General features: G+C 39.3%; 1 protein-coding gene across 1 annotated transcript in view; it reads left to right on the forward strand.

Annotated features, from left to right (window-relative positions):
* aff2 (AF4/FMR2 family, member 2) overlaps positions 1-22,852 on the forward strand; it is a 384,893-nt gene that overhangs the window by 200,414 nt on the left and 161,627 nt on the right. Inside the window, exon 4 of the mRNA XM_049484505.1 lies at positions 19,760-19,804. Within this exon, the coding sequence (XP_049340462.1) occupies positions 19,760-19,804 (45 nt within the window). The remainder of the gene's footprint in view (positions 1-19,759; positions 19,805-22,852) is intronic.

Here is a 22,852-nt window from a genome sequence, read left to right on the forward strand (position 1 = left end):
TTGCCATTTATTGTATAATTTTTTTTTTGCAATACATTATCGATACATGGCATCAAATACAATATGTAAACTTCTAAAAACTCGCCTCCAATTTAATTTGTTGAAATAAATCAGTAACACAGAAGCATCGTAGAAAAACGTCTTGCGATACATTGAGTATCACAGAATTGTAGTATTGTAAAAATATCATGTTGAACTGATGAACTGTAATTTTCACTTCTAATACTGACGTGCCAAAAGTCATGGGATGAATTGGGAGCAGTAACACCTGTGTAAGCTGTGAGGTGTTATCTTGTGAAGTCCATGCCTCGAGTGTTTAGATCTGTTGTAGTGGCACAAGGAAGACCTACTCAGTATTAGGCACATGGTGCTAATGCTATGCTGTGACTGATTGCTGTATGTTCTGGCAAGCTATAAATATATATATATATATATATATATATATATATATATGTGTGTGTGTGTGTGTGTGTGTGTGAAATATGTTACAATATGTAGCTATACCATGTTCTGAATATGAATTTAACACTGACATTCATTGGATGGCTAATGATCCACATGTAAAAGGGACACACATTCTACTACATACTACTCTTTCCATTTATACATACATGTTCACTATATATTCATTTCCTCCAGAGCAGTCTCAGCTTAAAGGTCCTCAGAATCACTTCCTATCCCCCGTCTATCTCTCTCACTTTTCCCCTCCAACTCTCCGAGCGCTGAAACGCAGATGGGCCCGGGCCCCGAAACTTGCATACTGCGCATAAATAGCATATTTAATTAGACTGTAGAAGCGCTCTAAATCAAATTACCCTCCGACAGACAGGAACACTTACATTAACAGCGTTTCCCGAGCTGCGCCGCAGCCAAAATTTAAATTAGTAACAGATAATTAGGATAAGAGCGGGAACTTAGGCTGACGTTTCTGGCGCGTAATTGCGATGCATGCGAAACATACTGCTTTAGCTAATTAGCCGTAGCGGGGATAGTGACGGGGTCAGGCCAGAGAGAGGCTTTTCTGATGAAAGAGGAGAGGGCGCGGCTGTAACTGCACCATTGTGGCCCAAAAGAACTCTATTATGCTCTGTAATGTTCTTATGATACACGCAGTCGTTCTGATCAAAAGAGCGCGCTGATGAAAGTGTGAATAAGGGCGGGATCATGACGGGGAGAAATGAGGGGAAAATACTGAAGCCCTAATTGTTGGATTGGTCAGTTCATAGGAAAATAGACAACAGATTACAGAGCAATTATACATACAGCCTCTAAACTGAGTGCTATATTGATTTACTGTATTTACAGCAGAATAGCTGGACAGTGTGAAGGGCTTAAACCTTGACTTAAAGCCTCAGGCTCAACTTTTAATTAGCAGACAGTAGTGCCCCAGTAGTTTCCCAGTATATCACAGTATTTATTTATTTAATTTTTTTTATTTCTTTTGCATGACTGGGCTTTTTCATAGGTTTTTGACTTACTTTAGTGTTAGAAGTAAATATAATATAAAACACTAAGGATTTAAATAAAGGCTTTGATTACTGTTGGGTTAATTTGTCCCACAAAACGACACAGTATATGAAGGAATCATATATTGTGCATGATCAGAAAAAAAAAACAGCTAATGATTTGAAACAACAGACATTAAAAAGAGATACGCCAACACATTTAACGCAGCTTCCTTTTACAAAACTTAATATTTTAAATAGTTCAATAAACACTATAAATGAACCTAAAATACTCTACATGTTTAGTATTCAACAGAGATATTTCAAAAGCTCAAAAGCTCTATCGCACAAGTAAGACATATGTTTAATATCAAATTACAATAAAAAATCATCCACAATTTCCTACTTTATCCAGTTAACAAATAAATTTAGTGTGCATTATTATTATCCTTCAAGCTACAGTATTAATATGTTTAAACAGGGTTATAGTTACTGCTCTTGGAGTTTTTTTGGACCTCGTATCCAGAGTTTTATGAAGTTTTATCACTTGTGATTCTACACTCAGCACCATTTCTGGGCTTATCTGGGGCAAAAGAAAAACTTTTCTCAGAGCTGTGAGTCGATTGTATAATTCTATTCCTCTCTTTCTGAGTGAATAATTCCTGTTTTCCGTTGTTTTTCTATTTTACTGTATTTTTAGATAAAATCACTGATATTGCAAAGAACAGCAACAGGAGCTCCTTAGATAAATATGTTCTTCTCATGGTTCTTTATTCTCTGTCTGTGAGCCAAAATAGTAATTATTCTAGTATTAGAAATAATTAGAATACCTTTTCTATTGAAATTGTCCTAAACTATGGCAATAAATATGCCTCTTAGACTTAGATGCCACAGAGAGGTACAGTAGGTACAGATCCCTCCATCTGATGAAGTCTGCTGGCTAATCCTGCTGTGTACTGTTCTTAACCAAAATGACAAAATTGGTAGCTCTTCAACTGATCTAGTGGGTGGGCTCTGGTGGGGGTTGATAGATGGGTTTCGGTGCTATGCAGGTGTTTCTTTTTTTTGTGTGATTCAAATCGTAATATTGGCATCCAATACTCAACTGGAAATGCAAAAACATACTTAATATGTCCAGAAATGCAAGTAAAACTTACTTTTCAGCCTGATTGTCCAAGTAGATGTTTACTCAGTGTGCATCTGTACCTATGTTTCTGTGTTATTCCACTAGACTTCACTTGTGCAACATGATACATTTCATGACTTTAGCTTGAGTTATTTATTTTTAAAGCACAGAATGTAACCCTGTGGCCAATTTATCCGGACATATAAGTACACCCACACACCCACACACCTCAGTCCCCAAGCAAGTCATTATAGAGAAGTAATCTTTTGTAAAAAAATTGTTAAGACATCATTAACCTCCCTCATAACCTCCCTCAATAAGTGTACTCCTGAACATTTAAGACCCTGGATTAATTCCAAATTACTCGCCAATACACACTAACACACATACTGCCTTTCATACAGGCACTTTACTCTCATCCTCCTGGCTGTAAAAGGGCTCGTGTTCCAAACTCCTCCGTCCACATTGCTAAAGATCGCTTCAGTTCAGTAGTTTGAGGTTGTTTAGTGTGTTTACTGTCCCTTTGTTTAAAGATGACACTTCAGAAAGCTGGTTCTACTGGTCCAGCTGGACTGACTTATGCAAACCCTCGTAATTAACTGCAAACCACAAGTGAATGCTTATCCCAGTATTGACCTTTACAATAATGAGCTCAGAAGTGGCTGCAAGTCTTTTAACCAATCACAGTTTTGCTTTTGGACTGTTTCCAGAGAGCAGCTCGAACAACCATGGATTTAGTGGAGTGTTTCTTTTAGGAGTTTGGTGAAAGGTGTAATAATAAACTAAAATGATGAGTTTCTTAGATTTTACCAAATTGAAAACCTCTGGAATATAATCAAGAGGAAGATGGATGATCACAAGCCATCAAACCAAGCTGAACTGCTTGAATTTTTGCACCAGGAGTAAAGGCATAAAGTTATCCAAAAGCAGTGTGTAAGACTGGTGGAGAAGAGCATGCCAAGATGCATGAAAACTGTGATTGAAAACCAGGCTTATTCCACCAAATATTGATTTCAGAACTCTTAAAACTTTTTCTTGCTATTTCAGCCATTTCTCATTTTCTGCAAATACATGCTCTAAATGACAAAAAATTTTATTTGAAATTTGGGATAAATATTGTCTGTAGTTTATAGAATAAAACAATAATGTTCATTTTACTCAAACATAAAACTATAAATAGCAAGTTCAGAGAAACTGATTCAGAAACTGAAGTGGTCTATTATTTTTTTTCCAGAGCTGTATATAGTAGTGCAGTTCTAGTGGATATTTACTTAACATGCCCAATTAATCCCATACGTAGTTGAACAGACTTTGTGTTATTTTTGTTTAGTTAGGTTGTGTGTTTCTCTATGATTGCGATTTAAATAAACAGCAGACCATATTTTAATAATAATCATTACAGAAATAATCAACATGAACAGTACAACTTGGATAATGATCAGGCATGTTAATAATCAGTGAAGAAATCCAGTGTAAGTGTAAGTGTTTACTTACCTTTTTTGGCCTGCACTACGAATACAGCACCAGTCAAATGTTTGGACACACCTTTGTTTTTCCTTTTTTTCCTATATTGTAGATTAATAGTGAAATGATCCAGACTACGAAGGAACACACAAGGAATCATGTAGTAACAAGTGTTCAACCAACCAAAATACTTAGTGAAGAATTTAGGTGTCTCTTATCTGAGGTGCTGTTAACTTGAGGTTTTCGAGGCTGGTAACTCTGATGAACTTACCCTGTTCAACAGAGAAGAGAATACTCTTTGTCTTCCTTTTCTGGGGCGGTCCTGATGAGTGCCAGTTTCATCATATTGTTTTTGTTCTTTGCGACTGAACTTGAGGAAACTTTCAAATGGATTTGTCTGACTTTCATTTCTTAAAATCATTTTTTTCCTTTAATTTCTGACTCACGATCTACATTTTTCCCACAATTCTCTTTAAAACTGTCGATTTTGGCTTACTAGAGCCAACCTGCACAAACTCAACAGACTGAAAAAAACTGAAATATGGGTAAAATTTTCATATTGTAACCCCAGCTTTAGTGATAACCCAGTACAGATTAGCATTTGACGGCCACTGCGGGCAATTTGGAGCGCCGATGTCCTGCGGTGGTCCAGAACCTGTCGTTTATTAGTTTTGTTCCTGCATGATCATATTGGGAAAATGTCCTCAGGACCTGTCTCTCACTCACTCTCTCTCTTTCTCTCTCTCTCTCTTTCTCTATCATTCTCTCTCTCGTTTTTCCCCTCTTTCTCTCGTCTCTTTTGCAGTCACGCTTCTGCTAGCATCTGAGCGATGTTGTGCTCTGCATGGTAATTAGGTGCCTTTGTTCTAGCGAGGAGCAGCAGTGGCGTAAAAGTGGTGTGTGTTTCTGCGTGTGCCAGCCTGTGTGTGTGTTTATGTGTGTGTGTGTGCGCGCGCGCGCGTTTGTGTTCACGTACGCGCCTGTGCCGCCGCGAGCAGCCACCCGAGCCACGGGAGCAGGCTGGCAAGTCGAGCCCCGAGCCAGGCTTTCTTTGTTTTTGTTTTCCACATTAGTCATAATGTTTCTGTTGACGCGTCTGAGCCCAGAGATGAATATTAGTTTAATTGGCATCTTCCAAGTAGATTTTTTTTTTCTCTTCTGTAACAGAATAAACAGAATTCTTATTAGCGCATTTCGCCTCGGTCTTATTATTGTCAGTTAGTGCTGCTGTCAAACAAAAGCGAGGAGTCATGCTTCCTAAAGTGACACTGAAATCATAAGCGGGCTAATGCCACGTTCATCTCGACAGTCGTTAGGAAATGACTCATAATGTAGTTTCATAATGACTGACATGTTGCTCTTGTAATCTTGTAAACTGAGATTTATTTCAAATATATCGTAATATTATGTAATATGAAAACACATCAGAATGCCAAGATTACTTGGAATAAAGACATTGTTATATATCAATAAGATTTTCTTACATAATGATAGTGGAAGGATCTGCTTAGATCATCTCATCTCTGTAAATGATTCAGATGAATTCATAGTTACAGCAAATAGACAAATCTGATGTAACACTTTCTTATGCATTGTTTATTCAAGCATTTAAGAATTTATCTTGCTTTTGTTGGAGTAACGCTCCATATTGTCCAGAGTGCATCTGTTGTAGAAACATCAGCACCTTACTTTACATTACATTTGGTATATGCTTTTATCCAAAGAGACTTACAATAATAATTATATACATTTAGCAATAGAGGTAATAGTTAAAAAGTTAAAGGTAAAAACATTTTTAGACAGGGCTTAAAAGAGGTCAAATGGAAATAGTGTGATAAAGGTGGAAAAGAGGTCAAAAAAGAAATAAGGTTAAAAGAAGTAGTTAGTGTGTTAGAGGTGTTAGGAGAGTAAGTGCTCTTTGAAGAGCTCTGTCTTCAGGAGTTTCTTAAAGATAGTGAGAGATTCTCCTGATCTGGTAGTGGAAGGTAGTTTGTTCCAACAGTCTGGAATGCCTGCTGGAAGCTAGGCGACGTTCACTGGTATTTTTGGAGCTCAGCTGCTAAAAGCAATAAAATCCTCAAACTGAAACAGCTAATCTAATATCTAATAGTTGGTATTCAAACAGTACCAGCAATCATGGTGTCGAAAAGTGCTAGAAGTATTTAAAGTATATTGGAGGTTCTGATATCCTATAGTACTAGAAATGTTCAAATGGTACTAAAAGTTTACCTATCGAATAGTTCTAGAAGTATTCAAATAGTACTAGAAATGCAGATATTCAGTAGTGTTAGTATGGATTTAAATATAAGTTTCAATATCTAATAGTACTAGAAATTCAGATATGCAGCAGTAATAGAATTGTTAAATAGCTCTAATATTAAAGATATGTAATAGTAGTATTAAAAAAGTACTGCAATATCAGATATCCATTAGTACTTAGTAGTAATCAAATGGTACTAGAAGATCAGATATACAGAAGTAGTAAAATTGTTTAAATAGCACTAGAATTCCAGCTCTAGAGCTAGAATTTGTATATTCAAAAGTATCAGAACAAATAAACTCTTGAGAGGGGTTTCCAGTTAGTGTTCTGATCTCCCTGTACTGGGCTATAATATGATTTGTACTACAATATCAGCTCTCCAGTAGTGCTAGAAGTATTGAAGTAATACTGCACATTCTTGTCCAATAGTACAAGAAGAATGTAGACATTACCACCCGTTTAGATGTCCAATAGTGCTAGCCATGTTTATACTGTATATAACTAGAAGTTCAGATATACAGAAGTAATAGAAGTAATATATGCTTAGATATCTATTAGTGCTTGAAGTGTCCATTTAGTTCTAGAAGTTAACAAAAAAACAGTAATACTAGATTTTTTCTAATGATACATTCACAATAGTTCTAGTACTAGAAGTATGTAAGTAAATAGTAATACCCTGCTAATGCGCATCATCTTACTGTATTTGAACTGTGTATTGAAGCCAGTTGTTGTGTTGCTCTGTTATGGTAAGAAACCCCGCAGGGAGCCGCAGGGAGAACACGTCCCGGGGGGGCTGCTGGGTCACCACACCCCCCCGCCACACCCTGTTTTACCCTGAGAGCTGATGTTTGGCCTCTTGGCTAGCGTCAGGCTAAGCTGAGGTGGCAGAGGGCTGTGTGGTGCTCCACGGCGAGATGCCAAGCCGTCGGCAGACATTAGTGTCCCAGCGGCCGCAGTACCAGCAGCCAGTCCGTACATCAACACACACCCCCCCACACAGCTCCCACACAGCACCCCCCCCCCCCCCCCCCCACAGCTCCGACCCAGCACACCCCCACAGCTCCAGTCCACTGGCCCCTCGGTTAGACCTGCTCAAGTGAGCAGCAGAGGAAAAGATGCTCCAATACATAGGTCACAAACACACACACACACACACACACATACACACACACACTCTCTCACACCCAGGAGAAAAAGCTGAACTGAGGTCATGCCTAGACCAGAGAATAGCCCTCAGCAACAGATTTATAAGGTTATTTGTTCAGCTTTTCCTTCAGCTTAGTTTTTTCTTCTTCTTTTATGGCAGTGCTATATTTTTTATTTTTTTTGTTTCCAAGCTGAACATCTTGAAGTCTTACATAATCCTAATTTGTGATACCTTATAAAACAAATGTGTTATTATATAAATAGCAGCTCTGTATTGTTTCAGATATGCTATATTTCCACTATATAAATCTGTGGACGTCCCTTCCTATCTAGAATTTCAACTGCATTAAAGTACAGCTATAGGGTATATCATTGTTAGTTTGGTAGCATGGTATAAAAAAAAATTAATGGTTATCATACTGTGTACATATGTGTTTAATATTCTTCTATTTTGTTCATGTTTTGAGAGTTTCAAAACCAAAGAATCAATCAATGCATTGAGAAATCAGCAGATGAATCCATAATAAAATAGTCAGCAGTTGAACATAAAATCAGTTAGCTTTATTATTAGTTTTACATTTTACATATATGGCAACACATTACAATAAGGGGTACTGAGTGATGGACTCTTGGGAGGGGTAGCTAGTTAGGGTTCTGATACCCCCTGTACTGGGCTGAGTGATGTACTCTTGAGAGGGCAGTCAAGTTAGTGTTCTTATACACACTGTGTTGGGCTGAGTGGTGTATTCTCAAGAGGATGACAAGTTAGTATTCTGATACTCCCTGTATTGTGCTAAGTGATGGACTCTTGACATTAGTAGCCAGTTTTTGTCCTGATACTCACTGAACTGGGCTTAGTGATGTACTCTTGAGAGGGGAAGCTGGTTTGTTTTCTGATGATACTCACTGTACAAGGCTGAGTGATGACTCTTAATAGGGGTAGCCAGTTAGGGATTTAATTCTCACTGTACTGGGATGCGTAGTGGACTCTCGAGAGGGTTGTCCGATGTGAGTATAATATGAATATGAACAGTTTGGCTAAGTTAGAGACAATTCAGATATTTTGGCTGAAAACTGTCCTTGATTTTGTGTCAATCTTTATTCTGCAAATAAAAGGTTTAAATATTGTTAATCTTTTGAATAAAAAATAAGAAAAAGAAGCAGCAAAACCTGTTTTTTGTCTTCTTATGTTTATAAGGGATGCCTGTATATATTGTGGAGACACCGTGAATGAAGTGATGTATAGGGGTTAAAGAAGTGAGGGCTGGTGTGCAGTCAGGCTGCTGTAGAGTAATCCTCCTCTCGTGCCGTTTTCCCTTCCGTAACTGGGCGTGAAGTGTATATACCAGGGTAACCATTTTAGATCCACACACAGACACCCCGCACCTTCTCTAAAGCTCATTGCAAATGAAGTGTGAAAATCGGTAGAGATGTGAAAAAAAGCAGCTCTCCGTCTGCAGTATGGAGAACAGGAGGGTGGGGGGGGGGGGGGCAATGGGTGGATGCAAAGTAACATCAGCTCGCGAGAGTCTCTGAATTCAGTGAACTACCTGATTACCGCAATCCCGTGGAAAACGTACTTGGCTCGGGCCTTGAGAAATCTCAGCAAAGGCTGAGGAATCACCGGAACAAGCGCGTTAGCGACTCGCTCAGCGCCGCAACAATCTCTCCCTGTTTTTCCTTTTTTTCTTCTCTTTTAATTGGGCTGATGCTAGAAGATGCCTGGCAGCGGTTCAACGATTATGTGCAGGGAAAGAAAAAAAAAAAAAAACACGAATTGGAGCTGTCAATACAGAATGCAGCAGGAAGTGCCGGCCTGCCGTTTGCAGCATCGACTTCATTTTATGCAGAGCCACATATTATTGCCTGCTCACTCATTGACTCGCTCTCCCTGAGGATTGTGTTTGACAGGTGTAGATTTACTTGAGAAATAAGTGTTTCTAAGCTCTCTGTCTGTTTGAATCAAAAACAACAGGGCCATTTAGCGGTATTGAGTACGGCCTCTGTTATTATCTCCAGCGCTTCTCTTCAACACAGGCGAGATGAGTTTAATCTCTACAAGTCTACAGGTATTACTGTTTTCTACACTGGCTTCTAGCTTTGGCTACTCTAGATCTGTTTCCAAACTGAACACGAGCCATGTGTGAACACTATAATGGTTTTAAATTCTATTTTACATACTATAAGGCTGGGCCAAAGATTATGGTCATTTTAAAGCCATTCATACTGTTTAAAACACAACAATTACAGGGGTTGGACAATGAAACTGAAACAACTGGTTTTAGACCCCAATAATTTATTGTCCTGATGGACAGTTCTGGTGGAAACAGGAGAGTTGAGGTGCACATTGAATTCTACCGTGATTTGTTCAGCCGTGGTTTTATGTTTTTTTTTTTTTTTTTTTAACAATCCGGGTTAGCACCTGAACATCCCTTTCAGACAGCTTCCTCTTACAGCGTCCACAGTTAATCCTGTTGGATGTGGTTGGTCCTTCTTGGTGGTATGCTGTCATTACCCTGGATACCGTGGCTCTTGATGCATCACAAAGACTTGCTGTCTTGGTCACAGGTGCACCGGCAAGACGTGCATCAACAATTTGTCCTCTTTTGAACTCTGGTATGTCACCCATAATGTTGTTTGCATTGCAATATTTTGAGCAGAACTGTGCTCTTACCCTGCTAATTGAACTTTCACACTCTGCTCTTACTGGTGCAATGTGCAATTAATGAAGATTGGCCACCAGGCTGCTCCAATTCAGCCATGAAACCTCCCACACTAAAATGACAGGTGTTTCAGTTTCATTGTCCAACCCCTTTTTTTTTAATCAGCTGAAGTATCTTAAAAGTTGCATGCTTTTATTATTGGTGCTAACTCCACTGGCAGTGGCTGTATCCATCAAAGCTTGTTGACTCTGTAGCGCAGCTACGTGTTGAGTTTGTGTCCAGAGACGTCTCCAGCTCATGTCCCTGTTTCTCATTGTATTTTTTACTCCTCTGTGCTTTGTTGTCATACAGCGCATTGGGTTTGGTGGTTTTCTCTTTGAGATCATGCAGAAATAAGCACCTCCGATTGGCACGAGCTGTCAGGAGCTGCCAGCTAATGTGATGAATAGTGAATGGATGTCTTCAGGCCGTCTCGGAGCAGCAGGAGTCTAGAGAACATGAAAGCGATTGTACCACAGACATTATTCAGGAGCTTCTTCTGCGCTTCTGCTCGGGTTCAGGCTTGGAAGCATCTCTTCAAAAAAGCGCGTTTGCTCGGGTCACGCTAAATGATGCATGATGCTGCAGGTGGATGCAGGGCAGAGGTCATGGACCTGAGACCCCGCCCCTCCTCGCTCTGTAGTTCAAAGACTGCTTTGCGCATGACAGTTCAAAGACCCAGAAACAGCTCTGGAGCAGCTCAGTTCTGCTTCAGTTTACAGGCTGCACTTTACCCTTAAACAACAACCTACAGAGCTTTAAAATTAATTATACAAAACAAAAATAATAATCTTGAATTTTCTATTTATATTTTATATTTATTTTTATGGCTTTTGGATCTTCTGAACATTTAGCTGTTTTCTATTCCCTTAATTTAATAGCAACTCTTTTGCACTGTATAACTTCAAATATACTACAGTTAGTTATAACTCTGCAGTGTGATTGGCTGAGAGGTGTTCTATGAGTGCCATTATCAGCCGGTAATGCACTGTAACCAAAGCTCTCTATGTATTACTCCACAAAGGCAGGTAACCTAGCAACGATGCAGCGCTTACAAGCCAAACAGCGGAGCTACAAACAGAGCAGCAATGGATCACTTTTAATTTACTACGTTTTTATAAACAATCAGATCACATTTTATCCTTGTTAATTATCAATCTTTTAATAAACAGCGATAATGAAACTGTGGTATAATTGCAATAATACACTAAAGGTGTATTATTTTTTTTTCAAAAGATTAATTTCCTAGTAACACTTGGACAATTTGGATGCAGTGTTTCCCACCTTTTTATTTATTTACTAGAAAATACACTTTTTTGTTTGCACAGCTAAAGTGGATTCCACCTCTGTACTGTATAGTTATATAGAGATTATACTGCATAGGTTGTTGCTATACAGTTGCTATGGTGTCCCAGATGGTTTATATGTTGTTGCTAAGAAGTTGATATGGTCTCGCTGAGTGGTTGCTGTGGTGTCCCAAGTCATTGCCATGGTGTTAGTAGGTGGTTATTAGAGGTTTTATCCTCTATTGATAGGTCATAGCTTCCCTCGTGGTTGCCTTGGTATCCTAGGTGGTTGCTATTGTACAGATCTGTGCACTTTTGCAGTCACACTCTTTACTATAGTGTAGCTAAGTAGTTGACATGGTCTTGCTACAGTATATGGTGTTGGTAAATGGTTATTATATATATTTATGATCTGTGACCTTTTCCAATTACCCTCTTCACAATGGTGTTATGAAGTTACTACTAAGTTGTTGCTGTTGATGGATTCTATGGAGTTGTTAGGTGGTTGCTGTGGTATTGAAAAGAAGCTATTAAATCATAGGTAGTTTCAATTAAGTGAAATCATTGCAAGTTAGTTGCTATTTTTTAAGCTCTTTTAAACAGTTGTATTAAAATATATGTGGTTGTTATGATTAAACACAATAAACAAAGAACAAAAACAAGCTTGAATTTTATATTTATGTTTTTTTTGTATGGGTTTTGGATATATGTAACTATTTTCTCAGAAGTTGCATGCCACTGTATGATTTAAAAAATAACTATATTTTAGTGATGTTTTTTATCAGTTTGTATGGTGCTATGGTGTTTCTATGCAGTTGGTATGGTGTCCCAGGTCGTTTTTACTGTATATGGAGCTGGTAAATGATTGCGGTGCGATGTCTCTGTTTGCACTTCAAGCAAAGGCTTAATATGACTGGTTATGGTTATGCATAGTTAAATTACAAGCGATTTAGGAGAAAAATATATGATTGGTTGTGGTTTGCACTTATTGTTTGCACTATTTAAGACCTAGAAAAGTTTTATTTTTATTTTTTATTCTTATTTCTATTTCTTATAGAATCAATGTGTGAGAGAAACCAGTCTGTTAAGTTTGCGTTATATTATCTTGTCAAATAAAACTCTAGTTTTCAAACTCTATTTTTCATTTTTGACGTTTTCTTTAAAATTTTATTTTTAAATCTCGTCTCGTCTCGTTCTCGTGAACCCAATATCGTGTCTCGTCTCTGATATTAGTGTCTCGTCACACCCCCTACTGTCCAATGAAAAACAAGTATCTCCAAAACAGCAACTTTACAAAAAAAACCTTCTAAACTTTGAATGGAATTCGATGTAAAATGAGTTTAATTCAGGTCATTTTGAAGTACTTCTATTGGTCAGTTCATCAAGAAATTTTGGCACAATGTAAGGGACAGTTTGTCTGTTCAAATTATGTAGTAACCTTAAAATCGACAAAAATGTAGTTACGTAGTTATGCTTGCTAGATGGTCTCTGTGGTTTCTCTTGCCATGGGTTGATGTGGTGTTGCTAAGTAGGTGTTTGCTTTGTAGGACCTCCTAGATGTTTACTTGATGTTCTAGATCTTCACCAATATAAGTAAAGTTCTTTACACTAAGAAATTTCTATTACAAACCTGATTATTTGTAGTACCATGAGTGCTATAAGAACCTTTTGATGCACTGTTTGATCAACCCTGGTTTTGCAAGAAAAGATTTGTTCAAAGTCTTAGTGTCACCTTCACATTCTAACAATTCCAAGCTCTCTCATGTGTTCTTACCTGAAGTAACTTGTGGGACACTTTTTATCTTTGTACCTTGTGGTCTTTTTGCTTTTACTCGCCACATAGATTAAAGTCTTGAAGCCCACCCTGCTGCTTCTTATAGAGCTGAACCTGGATTGACTTGTTACTGCTGTGTTTTTTTTTTCTCTTCTCCCTGATGATTTGAACTTTTCTTCTCTTTTCATCTCATCTGCCTACTCATCTATATCGGGACACGAGGATCCTCATAGAGCTGTGCTTTAGCTGTCACTGCCGACTGCGGCGTGTCCTCTTTTTTTGTTTCTGCCATCCATCATTCCATCCTCTATGTTTATTCCCCTCTTCCATCCACTGTCTGTCAGACAGTCAGACAGACAGACAGACAGATAGACAGGCAGATGTGTTCTTCCATTCCGATTCCTTTATTCAGTTTCAGATCTTCCCGTTTGTTCCGCAGGAGCCACTCTTCCCGTCTTTAAGCACAATTTGCAGGAGGCCTGAGTGCTGAGTGCAGCTCCCTCACTTTGATACTGTTTCTCCCTCCATTCTTCTTCTTCTTCTTCTTCCTCCCTTTAAGAAAAAGAGCAATACATCTTATCTGTTGTTGATGCGCAGATGCTTTCTGAGCAGCTATTTCAGAGAAAAATGCATTCCTGCCCCAGTAATTGCCACCGCAATATTCCCCCGGATCCTCCCATAATTCAAAGGAATAGTGTTCTCTCTCTCTCTCTCTGTCTTTCTCTCTATCTCTCTCTCTCTCTCTCTCTCTCTCTCTTTCTGAAAGCTTTCTGCAGTCTTGCAGAACGAGGTGACTGACACTTCTTCCTCCTCCCGCCCCACTTCTCCACAGCCATGCCAAATAGAGGAAGGAAAAAAAAAGCCTGATGGAGATTAGCGACACTTCCAGTGATCTCTATATCTGCCAATTAGAAAGCTCAAGTGTCGTTCTTGGGAAGAAAGACGCTACGCTCACTAAGTTCATCCGTGAGAGAATAGCTCTAAAAACGTGAACTGTGAACTGAGGTTCACTGAGGTTTACAGTTTTGCATGGATTAAAGAGGTTATTCACTGTTGGTACCATTTTAAAATAAGACTACCCTTATATAAAGGGTTCAGAAATGGTTTAAAAAGGAGGTGCTTCCTAGTGTGATGGTACACACAGCCCTATTATAGCTGATGTATCATGTATGATGCTGGGGTTGTTAGGGTGGGGTACTAAGCAACACCATAGCAACCGCCTGAGATACCACAGAAACTTTAAACAACAACATAGCAACCAAATTGCTAATAATTGGATACCAAAGCAACCATCTGGCAAGAACTTATCAACTTTGTAGCGACTACCACTGATACCACGGCAACCACCTTCGCTCAACACTATAGCAACTATCTGGAAAATTGTTGCTGAACGTGTGAGTCCAGTCCAGTGTGATATAGCAAGTGCTATGAGACCACTTGTTCTCTTTAGCACTGTGGCTTGAGTTTTGTTCGCAGAGGCATCATTGTGAAAAGTGAAAGTGAAAAGTGAAGTTTTGGTGGTTTTCTATTTTCTAGGGTTTACATGAAATCCAATCCTAATTAGTCTTCTCAAATGTTTTATTTAGCCTCGATCAGCAAGATCAGGTTGTTGCAAACTTGCACATATCATGAAATGCATTAGTTTTTAATGACCCCACTCATCCCTCACACGAACTGTTCTCCCTCCTGCCTTCGGGAAGAAGGTACCGCAGCATCCGGTCCAGCACGACCAGATTCTGCAACAGCTTCTACCCCCAAGCCATCAGACTCCTTAACTGCAGAGACTGAACTGATGGTTTTTCTGTACATGCACAGAAACATACACTCTTACCCCACTTACCCCAGAAAATGGAAAGCACTAAAAACCCTACTACCTCACTGGACTCTATTGCACACTGTGTAATAGAGTAATTACTACCTCACCTGGTCTTTTTTGCACACTGCAAAATTTGCACACTGTCTTGTTATTTATTATTCTTTGTCTGTATTGTGTTGTATTGTCTGTCTGCACTTTTGTACTGTTGCACTATTGTTCTGTCTACACTGTGTTTATGTGCACCATGGTCCTTGGAGGAACGTTGTTTCGTTTCACTGTGTACTCTGTATATAGCTGAAATGACAATAAAAACCACTTTGACTTTGACTTTTTAAATGTAAAATACTTAACCGTCTGAAACCTATGATCAAAATTTTACTCCATAGCTACAGTACAAACCTATTGTAGGTGTACAGTAGATGCCCCCTGCATGATACCCAGGCCAAGGACGCTGGGGGTGGGGGGGGCATTGTAAACACAGCTTGCAGACAGACATAAACTTCCTGTTTTCTCGGGGGCCAGCACATAATATCCTGTTCCCATAGAAACCGAATGTTCAGGCTTAGCTGCTGTAATCAGATGTTGCTCCTGCATTGTCCTCCTCTGCTCTGATATTAAGAGTGTGGCGGAGGAGCCTCTCGCTCTGACTCCGAGGTTCATTCCGCCGTTACCTGTGGTGAACCCCATTTCAATTCCAGCCTAGACGCTAAAAGGCGCTTGGCGGCGCGAGTGGAATGCAGAGCTGGCTCAGATTGCCTCGGGCCTGACAGAAATGTCAGTGATATGAAGAGGGATTCATGGATGCTGGTAAATTGTTTACGCCAGCAAAGGGCTGGTTTTATTTTCGTCAGGATTCCGCCGCCGCGCTCCGTTCTTATCCGAATCCTTACAAAACACGGCGCTAACGGAATCTCATGCAAATGCAGTGCCGAAAATTTCACGGAAAAAGGGACGGTAAACATCTTGCCGGCTGAAAGCACACGGAAATGGGACGTTAAGCGTTTGTTCCGAGGCGCGCTAAGGGTCACCTTCGTTCCTCATATTCCCAGATGTTATTGTGTGAAATGGCAGGAGCAGCACTGTCCAGCTGAGATCTTATTTCTGTGTTACGGCAGGGTTCCTCCACGTTCCTGCAGCTCCAGGCTGATTGAATGGGTTTACAAATGATTTCTCTCTGATAGTCAATTTCCCCATGTGAATGAAAAAGGGGTGTCAGGCTGAAATACTGCAAAGAAAAAAAAAAAAAAAAACAACAACAAAAAAAAAAAACATGATGGAAAACACTACTCCAGACTGAGCTATTCCAAAATTTTTTTTTGACTTGATTTGAGGAGGATTGCAAAGAGATGCTTTAAAAGAATTTCCAAAATGTATGTAAACTATACAGGACAGGAAAAAAAAACGTTCAAAACTTTCAATGGAAGTCAATTCTGTAAAAGTCATTCTGTAGCATTTTTGTTTTGGTCCATTTCATACTATTTTTGTCAACCGTGCACCGTGCAGCTTGATTTAGGGAGCATCAGTGTGTTTGTTATCATGAGGACGCAAAAAAAAGCTCAAAACGCGCAAAAGACATGTACAATTTCTCTCAATTATTCCTGAGTGTGTTTTGGATGTAGTATCATCTAATACATCAGTTTTTAAATGTTAAATTAATCGTCTGTAACCCATGGTCACAATATCACTCCATAGCTACAGTATAAACCTATTTTAGGTTTCACACTGGACGTTACTCACATGGTCAGCAACATTGCAAAAAGTACAAATTGTGCAAAGAAAGCATTCCCCACACTGTTACCTTACATCTAAATCAGAAAAAAAGAAAAACTGGGACAGTATGTGTAAAATATAAAAATAAAATGTCTTTTTTCTTACATTGTGACTATGAAGAAACAGATAAGGAATCTGTAAAGCGTTTAGATGCTCTTATCTGGAGTTATCAAACTTATGAATGGGATTGTTCATCTATTCTAGAATTTTGGCACTAAGGATACGTATTGCTAAAGTATTTAAGTCAAATTTTGTCCCATTGTTCCTGCAAACACTTTTTTTTAAGAATTGCAACAGTAAAAATCATAGTTGATACATTTTTTTATTGTTTCAAAATTCTCCACTTATTCCATACTGGGGATTAGTCAGGTCTGCAGGTGTGCAGAACAGTGACGAGAGCCATTCTTTTGTAATGTGTGCAGCGTGTGGTTTAGCATTTCTTGTTAAAATATTCGTGGATATCCATGGAAAAGATGTCGTCTTGTAGACAGATTGACTTATTGCTCCTTCATGTCTTTTTTTCAAAAATGCTTTGGAACACTTATTAATCTGATCACAGTGCATGTTTCCATTGTGTGATGGAAACATGGGTCCAACCCAGATGCCTCATAGCCCAGATAATCAGATTATTCAATGCAAGGTCTCTGTTTTGCTCAGTAAAAGTTCTTTATTAAAGTACTTTATTGCAGTGCTTGATAAAGCTTAGCCTGCAATGTAATCGCTTGTAGTTCCATGTTGAAGGATGGATGGTTCTTGATGCAGTGCAGATTCCTTGCTTCCTCTCTACTCATATTTTTCTATATTGTTAAAATACTATAAGTTGTTCAGTCTCCGCTCTTCTATTATGGTTAATAAAGGCTCGCTGTCCAGATGAGAAGCTTTAAATATCATTTTCCCAGGTGGCCTTAGACCTTAGCGCAGCCCAGGAGCGGCCTGAATCAGCCCTTCAGCTAATTATCTCACCCTTCAGGCTGAATAATGTGTTGGAGGAGGAGAACACTGAGTGTTTCGCAGTGGCTCTCCAGTGCTGACAGTGAGGAAGCGGGGATTAGAGGGTAGGATGTTTTTTTTTTTTTTCTCTCTTTTCTTTTTTTCGGCGTACCAGCCGGACCTAACACGTTGTGTCATGGCAGCGGCGATGTGCGGGGTGGACCGAGTTTCCCCTGGAGCCGGCTGACCTTTCCGGCGACAGCTGGCCTCCTTCCATGCCTGGAGTGGAGTGATGTCAGCACCCGACTGAACGGTGGGAAACAGCCCGTCTCTCCGGAGCAGCTCTGCCGCCGGAGTGATGTCACTGCCAGTGCCCTGGATTCTACAAAGAGGACGGGAGGAAGCGGCAACAGGCGGCGGAGGCTAGCGCTTTTCTGCATGACCAGGGCCGAATCAGGCTCACTCGGATAGAGATAAATATTGCGAATGCAGAGATACAGCATGCGAACGCAAATATACACACACATGCATACGCATGACCAGACAGTGTCTGAAGAAAAATGAGCTGTTATTGTAGGGCTTGCCATATTCACACGGTAATGAATTACAAGTTATTAATCAATTCCGCGCTCCCTTGTGCCCGGCCAATTGTGGACCATTAGTCAGCTCGGGACTCGTTAGGCCTTAATTACTATTTTCTTCGGCTTGCTTTAAAGTGTTGCTGAGCCAGTTGGTGCATCTTGAACCTATACTCTCTGACATTTGCCTGCCTTGTGATCTGCTGATGCAAGCTGGTGATTATTATCTAGCTAGCTGCTAGCTAGGCCTGCGTTTGTGCAGTAGCCCAGAAGTTGCCCAGTGGGTGTGAGAATACTGTGGTCTAATTGCCCAAAAGAGTGACCAAAGAGCTTGGGTGCATGTGCTTGTGACATCATGTCATCCTTCCAATCAATTGTCACACACAGATGAATGGTCGCGCTTTACAGCTGAATAAGACGAAAGGACTGAACGGCTCTTGCATAGTGGCTTTTGGATAGTTCCTTGCAGCGTTGATCAGGTCTTGGGTTCAAGTCCCCATCTGGGTTCAGTTTCCATGTTCTCCCTGTGTCTGCATGGGTTTCCTCCAAGTACTGACTTTGTTTTCCTCATACAGACCAAAAACATAAAGACCAGCACTGCTGTGCTGGGTCAATTCCCCAGTGTCCTATGCAGTCCTCCAGGTAGACGGTTGTTTTCAGTTGAGAGTATGCTGTGCACAATTGGTTGGCGCTTTTCAACGATGTGTCTTGATGGGTGTAAGTGATAGTAAGTGTCTGAAGAATGTAATTGTGAGCATCCTTGGGTGCCTAGAAAGGCAGAAAAGCACTTAATAAATGAAGCAAATATAAGTAAGTAAGTTTGTAGGTTATATCATAGAATATTCACCCTTAAACGCCAAAAGATCATAATCTCTTCTCAATCTTTTCTCTATAATAAGAATAATCCTTTTTCCAATGGTTTCACATGTGTGACTGCGCTATCCTCTTTTTGTTTTGTTTTTTTGTTAGATTTTTTTTTGTTGTTTTTGTATTTTTAAATTTGTAAAGCACTTTGAATGACCATTGTTTATGAAAGGTGCTATATAAATAAACTTGCCTTGCTTTGCCTTTGTGGTACCCAAATATTGCCAGGTCCTCATAATACATACTGCAATTTAATAGTTCAGTAAAATATATAGGGTTAATTAATGATTGATGGTAAGGCTTAGGGTTATATGAGAATCATTTACATTCAACTAAGAGTTCAGTTGCATTAAATAGACATTCGGTTGAATGTTAATTGAGCATCTATGAGGAGTCAATAATGGGCCATAATAAATGTAAACATTTCATTAAAAAATTAAAAGGCTTTACACACTTTTTGTTTCTCAGATGCTTGAAGAAGACAATATGCACATTACAGTAGAATATTTGAAACAGCCCTTAGTTTCCCGCTGTCGTTCCTTTCTTTTCCACTTTATCGTTCTTAATGAGGGTCTTTTCTCCTTTTGCTTTTGTGCAGGTCAGTCTGCCCAATGACTCCAGCTGTGTGGAGGAAATTCTGCGGGTAAGTGACATCCACTCTCTTCCCGCGGCACTAATTACACCTGCTCTCACCGCTGCACACAATGGCACTTAACCGTCCCTAGCATGGGTCTTAGCATAAAAGCCGAGCGCCATTCACGTCCCAGTCGCCGGGCCTTTTGTGCCGAGCTGCGCTGCTGTAAGAAAGCGTGGAAAAGTGAGCGTTATTACTTTTCAGGGAATTGGCTGCTGGCGGCTGGACTGGAGGTGTTGTGAGCTGTCTGTAAATCAGGCTAAATCAATTTGCGATGCAGTGTGAGTCACTGTCCAGAGGCTTTTTTTATTTATATTGCGTATTACGCCACTGTGAGTAATGTGTGATTGATTGTTTGTTTGTTTTGCTTCATTTCCTTTTGTCATACTCTATTATTTAAAGATGTCCCCAATCCAGAATCAGGGCCAGATGTATCAAATTTCTATGAGTGGGGTACCATTCAGACAGTGAGCTGAGCCATGAGCTGGTGGCTGGTAGATTAGGACAGTGTGCGTGTATATATATATATATATATATATATAATATATATATTTTACCAAATTAAGAAACATCTGAAATATAATCAAGAGGAAGGTGGATGATCACAAGCCATCAAACCAAGCTGAACTGTTTGAATTTCTATGCAACCAGGAGTGGCATAAAGTCATCCAAAAGCAGTGTGTAAGACTGGTGAAGGAGAACATGATGCCAAGATGCATGAAAACTGTGATTAAAGCCAGGGTTTTTCTACCAAATACTGATTTCTGAACTCTGAAAACTTTATAAATATGAACTTGTTTTCTTTGCATTATTTGAGGTATAAATAAATATTTTTATTTGGAATTTGGGAGAAATGTCCGTACTTTATAGAATAAAACAACAATGTTCATTTTACTCAAACATAAACCTATAAATAGCAAAATCAGAGAAACTGATTCAGAACCTGAAGTGGTTTCTTAATTTTGTAAGGGGCTGTATATGTTTAATATATATTAAAAGTATATTAAAAAACACTTTTTAAATGATGATTTTATTTATTGAAAGAAAACAAATATCCAAACCGATCTAGCCCTTTGTAAAAAAGTATTTGCCCCCCATAAATTTATGATTTTTTTTTTTTTAAGCTCAATTTCACTACTAATCATAACCAGGCCTGATTACTACCAGACCTGTAGAATCAAGAAATCACTTAAATAGAACCTGTCTGACAACATGAAGCAGCTAATAGATCTCAAAAAGCATCACATTATGCCTCAAAAACAGATGAATAAACAGTTATTGATCATATGTCAGTCTGAAAAAGGTTAAAAAGTCATTTCTAAGGCTTTGAGACTCCAGCAGACCAGAGTGAGACAAAACACTGGTGAACCTTCCCAGGAGTGGCTGGCCAACCGAAATCATTCCAAAAGGCATGGACAACTCATCCAGGAGGTCCCAAAAGAACCCTTTTTTTTGGGGGGGGGGGGGGGATTGGTTTAAAAATAAGCTCAGTGGACAACTTGGATGTGTTCTTTTTTTACTGTATTGCCAAAGTATCGGATTTGGACTCGTTATCAGCAAATACTCAAAATCAAATGACTCAAACTCGAGGGTAAAAAATGTGATCGGGACATCCCTAATATTATTCAATTATTCAAAAGCCAGATAACTATCTTCTCTGCAAGTTACTGAAGATCAGTAGATGCTATATACCATAGATGAATCACAGCAGCTGCTGGCTCTCAACTTTCATAATCATAGACCCGGGCATATTCCCCTTAATTTAAATACAGGGATTAAATAACCAACAATGAGCCGGCGACTCGGCTGCTTGTTACTGTACCCTGCACTTCGTTATGGATCAAACATGTTACCCAGGAAACCCAGAGTGCGTGCATGATGGGATTGCTCACAGGAGCACTGTAAGCGAGGTGAGCAGGCTGCCGTGACTCAGGCGTGACTCACGAACTAGGACTCTGGTGATGTCAAACAGAAGAGCTGCGTGGATTAATTGAAGGTTCCGCAGCATTAACTCCATTAATTTTCCTGAATGGATTAATGATTAAGTTTCTATTTGAGTTATTTGAGTCAGTACTCCTATATTCTCAAATAAACACAGAACTTGCTGTTCTTGATGTTTATCAAATTGGAAAGGTTGAGTCATTATCAGTTCATATCAGAGATATTCATCTATTCATGAGCTGTAAGTATACACTTAGTATACTTGATAAATGTCTTTACTCCTTAAACCATGTCTCAACAATCAGCAGTCACTGGCTCTTCTAAATAGCCGCCGAAAAAATGTGAATGTTACAATATTTGAAGCCCAAAATGCAGGAAAAGTCTATAACTGAAAAAAGAAGATAACTAACTGTTTTAGCTGATTTTAAAGTACCTAATATAAATAAGAATAGGCATTTAATTGAACTGGTGGAGGTCAAGGTGATATTTCAGTATTTTTTGCACTATAAGGTGCATTTACAATCCTTTAATTTTCCCCCAAAAAACGTCAATGTGCCTTATAATCCGATGTGCCTTATGTATAAATTTTACTAAAAAGGTTGTAAGGACCAGTAAAGCCAATCTGCTGAAGTACAGAGTGATAATAGAGTTTCAGTAAAGTTTCTCCAGCACCGAGGCTGGAGCAATATTAGCAATAGCTGCTAGCCACAGTGCTAGCTCTTTCATCATTCAGAGGTGAGTATACCAGACTGTTATTTACGTGTTAAAACAAGCTACATGGGAAGAACCGCTAGCTGATAGCTCCCTGGCTTACCGGAACACTCAAGAGTCTTCAGTGTAGCGCTGTTGGGTGGCATTTACTAGCGCTAAGCACTGCTAAGTGCTGTTAACCATTGCTAACCACTGCTTTCCGCGCTAAAATACTGGAATTCTAAGCTTACTGTAATTAAATGGAAGCACTTTACTCGCCCAAATAAATAGTTTTCAGGAGATAAATCTGTGTAGATTAACATCCAGTGCTTTTGAAAAAAAAAAAATTAAGAATTACATTTTTTACTTAGGTGCCCCAAGAAGTGAGACCTGCTGAATTAAAAGGCAACATGGCAAAACCCTTGT

This window comes from Astyanax mexicanus, chromosome 10 (genome assembly GCF_023375975.1).
Source record: "Astyanax mexicanus isolate ESR-SI-001 chromosome 10, AstMex3_surface, whole genome shotgun sequence".
Taxonomy (NCBI): domain Eukaryota; kingdom Metazoa; phylum Chordata; class Actinopteri; order Characiformes; family Acestrorhamphidae; genus Astyanax; species Astyanax mexicanus.